The sequence below is a fragment of the Belonocnema kinseyi genome, chromosome 10, assembly GCF_010883055.1.
Source record: "Belonocnema kinseyi isolate 2016_QV_RU_SX_M_011 chromosome 10, B_treatae_v1, whole genome shotgun sequence".
NCBI lineage: Eukaryota > Metazoa > Arthropoda > Insecta > Hymenoptera > Cynipidae > Belonocnema > Belonocnema kinseyi.
The window spans coordinates 36580468-36581582 of NC_046666.1; the positions used below are offsets into that span (position 1 = coordinate 36580468).

At 34.3% G+C, this 1115-nt stretch overlaps 1 protein-coding gene across 1 annotated transcript in view; it reads left to right on the forward strand.

Moving 5' to 3' along the window:
* LOC117181077 overlaps nt 1-867 on the forward strand; it is an 11217-nt gene extending 10350 nt beyond the window's left edge. Inside the window, exon 2 of the mRNA XM_033373646.1 lies at nt 789-867. Coding sequence (XP_033229537.1) covers nt 789-867 — 79 coding nt within the window. The remainder of the gene's footprint in view (nt 1-788) is intronic.
* The last annotated feature ends 248 nt before the right edge of the window (nt 868-1115 follow it).

Sequence of the window (1115 nt, forward strand, 5' to 3'; positions counted from 1 at the left end):
AATGAAGCACTCTAAATTGCAGTCTATTCAAAAATACTGCAATCTATTTTACTTAGCAGTATTTTATTATTTCGTTTTGGTTGAATTAAAAAAAAAGATTAAGCTTCTCTCCTCCAAGAACATTATATTGAATTTTTTTATGAAGTATTAGGTAATTGCTTTTTCTTTTCTGGGCAAATTCTTTCTACTTTATACACCAAGTATCTTATTATTTGAAATTTGATTTGTTCTCTTTCGAGTATCTTAGCGAAAGTCACAAAAAACATAGAATTTTGCCGACGGTTTGTGAACATCGTAGTTCACTTCTGCAGGGTTAACCTTAAATTGAGGTATCAGGTTATGTTGTTCTTATCTATACTCTCTACGATGCCTTTGATTGGCCAGAGCGCCCCATTGTGGGGACTGGTCGAACCTAATTGGCCAATCAAGTATTTTTTTTAATCTGGGAGGACGGAAAGCCAAATGGGATTGGTATTATATCCATTATCTCCATCGATGTTATTAGTGTGTTTTAAGATTTCGATTGCTTCTCTATGTTTCCTTGGAAAGGTATTGTGTGCTTTTACGATGATAGTTGTTTTGCCATATATAATTTTATGCCTCGTTTTGATATAATGATCAGCTAGTGCTGACTTTATTCTCATGTTCTTTTATACGTTAGCACACCTCTCTCCCATTATTTCCAGTATAGACTTTGTCACAAGAACAATGGATTTTATATACTCCCGGATGACTAAGGGATGCTTTCATGTCTTTGGGGTTATTTAGCGGTTGCCCTATATTCGCAGGTGGTTTATATATGGTTTGGATATTGGGTTTGCTGAGAATTTTTCCTACTTGTTCTGTGACACCTTGGATGTAGGGTAGGATAATGCTCGTTTCTCGCACTCTCTCTTTCTTATGTAAGTTGTGTTGACTTGTTGTTTTGAGTGTATTTTTTTATTACCTTATCAATTTGTTTGTCTAATCCTTCTGTATTTGGATTTGTTTATCTGTTTAGATGGGTAGATTTTCTGCAAACTTGATGTCTTAATGTGTAATCATATCTCTTTTAAACTAATACGTCCAAGAAAGGCAATTTTCCGTTTTTTTTTTCAATTTCCATGGTGAACTGC